At 39.2% G+C, this 3,268-nt stretch overlaps 1 protein-coding gene across 1 annotated transcript; it reads left to right on the top strand.

The window, feature by feature from the left end:
* Nucleotides 1–2,279: 2,279 nt before the first annotated feature.
* Nucleotides 2,280–3,220, top strand: LOC102434375 (olfactory receptor 7A5-like). Its single transcript, XM_006106722.1, has one exon. The coding sequence runs from the start codon at nucleotides 2,297–2,299 to the stop codon at nucleotides 3,218–3,220; it is 924 nt and encodes a 307-aa protein (XP_006106784.1). The 5' UTR covers nucleotides 2,280–2,296.
* The last annotated feature ends 48 nt before the right edge of the window (nucleotides 3,221–3,268 follow it).

The following is a 3,268-nucleotide window of genomic DNA, read 5'->3' on the forward strand; positions in this document are numbered from 1 at the left end:
TCTAGAAACATTATAGATTATCTTCTATGTCTATGCCATTGCAAATTTAATGACTAATCCATGTTGGTATCACTAAATTATTGTTGTTTTTCCATCTTGCTTCCATTAATTTTTGATGCTCCACTCAATTTTCTTTAATTGATATCAATTGGTTTAAAATCACTCTGTTTAACCAGGTTTCATTCTCCCTGTCATGCCTTCATTTCATAACTTCACATTTACTTAAAGGTTTGCCTATATAAGTGAACATATATTCACAAACAGTTGCGAAAATACAAAGGTGAACAAAACAGGTGAAACCCTGCTTGTCTGGATCTGGCACTGTGATGGTGAAGTCAGAGTACGATGAAATGAATGTTTGTATGACAATGTGCTCAGGCATAAATCATAGGAAGAAAGTTACTCAGTGTAGAAGGATATCTCCTCATAGCGTGTGCAGGATTTATTGATCTTGTCCTGGGAGGACTTTGCATGTTGGATGAGACAGAATTAGCCTGCTCCCATTATTTGTCAAAAATGAGTTCAAAACTGAATGTCCAAGAAAAACAATGATGCCACATAGGAAAAGTGAGAAAGGGGCTTGTCTCATCTGCCATCAACCATATAAAAACCAACTGGTGAAATAAATATAGAAGGGGCACAGGAAAAACTTGTCTTCTACTTTTTGATGTTATAAATATTCAACCTGTTTTGTTTTTGTATATTTCCTTTTGTGAGCTATTGGCTTATTTTTTGGAAATTTTTCATTTGGGGTAGTCAATCTGTAAGGTTTATATATTTGTAACTACCTCTGTCTTTTGGAGAAATTTGTTTTTTCTCCTTTGTTATTTTTGCTTGGCCTCAATGGGGTGTAATTAGGGTTGAAAAGCTTCTAGAATCCAAAGAAGATTTTGCTCCCTCATCTCTCAGGGACCAGCTGAGCTCATTAGATCGCTTTTGTTCCTCATGTGCATTTTATTGCTCTCTCTTCTGCTATGTTTATTTAACCTATTGTTTATGTTTCTTTAAATACAGGACAGAAAATGTGCATAGCCATATGAAACCCAAAGTGTATTTGGCCACGGAAGGCATACAATAGGAATATCTAGGTACTATTTCTAAGTTCTTTTAAAAAATATTTGATATGGACAATGTGACTTGCATCTACTCGTAGCCTACATAGTGCGGGAGGGAGGGAGAAGGACATGGAAATAACACAGATGAAGGGGCCCTGGTGCATTGTTGTACGTGTGTGTGTGTGTGTGTGTGTGTGTGTGTGTGTGTGTGTTTGCCTTGTAAATTGAGAGCAGTCTTCAGAGCAGAGGTGCTTGAACTCATTTATTCCAATGTGACTCTAAAATCAAGAGAAGGTAACAAGGAGGAGATCCTTTGCAATTCACTGGATGCTTTTGCAACCAGATTAATAAAGTGCAAGATTTACATAGTGTGACAAGGCACCTTCTATGACTTGAAGTTTCAATAGCAACATGCAGGCTACCTTATTTCTTAATATTCTATAACAACCATCTCTCCCTGCTCTTTCTTGCTCATTCCCCTGGATACACTGGGTCTTTTTGAGCCCTGATTTTCTAAAACAACCATCTTCTCAGGGCCTTTGCACTGGCTGTTCCTTTTGCCTGGCAAGAACTTCCCCCTTAGTCTGGTGCCTGTTCTTCATTGAGGTGTCTGTTTAACTGTCACCTGTTGGCAAGTCTTGCCTATATTCTATAAAAAGGACACCCTCTATGCACTCTCTCCATTGAATGTGATTTACTTTTCTTTAAAGCATCTTCACCATTGCATATGTGGTATTATCATTTTTATTGGATTAAATTCTTTCTCCATCATTTGTCTGTAGAGACTTTTACTTTTCAGAATTCCATATTGTGAAAAGTGCCTGAAGCATGGTCTATAGTCAACATACAGGGTGTCCCCCAAAAATGTTTATACACTGTACAAGCTGATAGCTCAATATTGAAAATAAAATACAGTTTTAATAAACACTGCCTTTATTATTATTCAAACTGTGGGCACACATTTTTTGTGATACCTTATATTTACCTCAAGTGAATGAAACATATCCTCAATAAAACAGCAATATACATTATGTTTGAAGAATTGATTGATGGTAAAAAAGGAAATTTTAATGAGAAATGACAACAGAGATGAATTAATGGGAACCAGAGCATACACCAAATATGGAAATTATTTTCTGATTCTACAATGTAATATGTCATATATTTGCAGTTACTAATGCCTGCTAATGTGAAAATTAGTTATTCATTTTTTTCTATTTTCTGGTAGTCACCTCTGACACATGGAACCAGGCAATGGTACACAAATTTCAGAATTTCTTCTTCTGGGACTTTCACAGGCACTGGAGCTACAGCCCCTCATCTTTGGGCTTTTCCTCTCCATGTACCTGGTCACTGTGTTTGGAAATCTGCTCATCATCCTGGCCATTAGCTCAGACTCCCACCTCCACACACCCATGTACTTCTTCCTCTCCAACCTGTCCTTGGTAGACATCTGTTTCACCTCCACCACCATCCCAAAGATGCTGGTGAACATCCAGACACAAAGCAAAGTCATCACCTATGAAGGCTGCATCACACAGATGTATTTTTATACACTCTTTGTAGTGTTGGACAACTTTATCTTGACCGTAATGGCCTATGACCGGTTTGTGGCCATCTGCCACCCCCTGCACTACATGGTCATCATGAACCCCAGGCTCTGTGGACTGCTGGTTCTGCTGTCCTGGATCATGAGTGTCCTGATTTCCTTGCTACATAGCTTAATGGTGCTGCGTCTGTCCTTCTGCTCAGACTTGGAAATCCCCCACTTTTTCTGTGAACTCAATCAGGTGATCCAACTTGCCTGTTCTGACACCTTTCTTAACAACATTATGTTATATTTTATAATTGTGCTACTAGGTGGTGGCCCCCTTGTAGGGATCCTTTACTCTTACTCTAAAATAGTCTCCTGTATATGTGCAATCCCATCAGCTCAGGGGAAGTATAAGGCATTTTCTACCTGTGCGTCACACCTCTCAGTTGTCTCCTTATTTTATGGTACGAGCCTAGGAGTGTATCTCAGCTCTGCTGCTTCCCAAAATGCACACTCAAGTGCAACAGCCTCAGTGATGTACACTGTGGCCACACCCATGCTGAACCCCTTCATCTACAGTCTGAGGAACAATGACATAAAGAGGGCCCTGGAAAGATTCCTTGGCAGGTAAGCTTTTCCAGGGCCAACTATACTAGTCTGAAGAAGTAACCATAAATGA

This window comes from Myotis lucifugus, unplaced genomic scaffold (genome assembly GCF_000147115.1).
Source record: "Myotis lucifugus unplaced genomic scaffold, Myoluc2.0 scaffold_892, whole genome shotgun sequence".
NCBI classification, from domain to species: Eukaryota; Metazoa; Chordata; class Mammalia; order Chiroptera; family Vespertilionidae; genus Myotis; species Myotis lucifugus.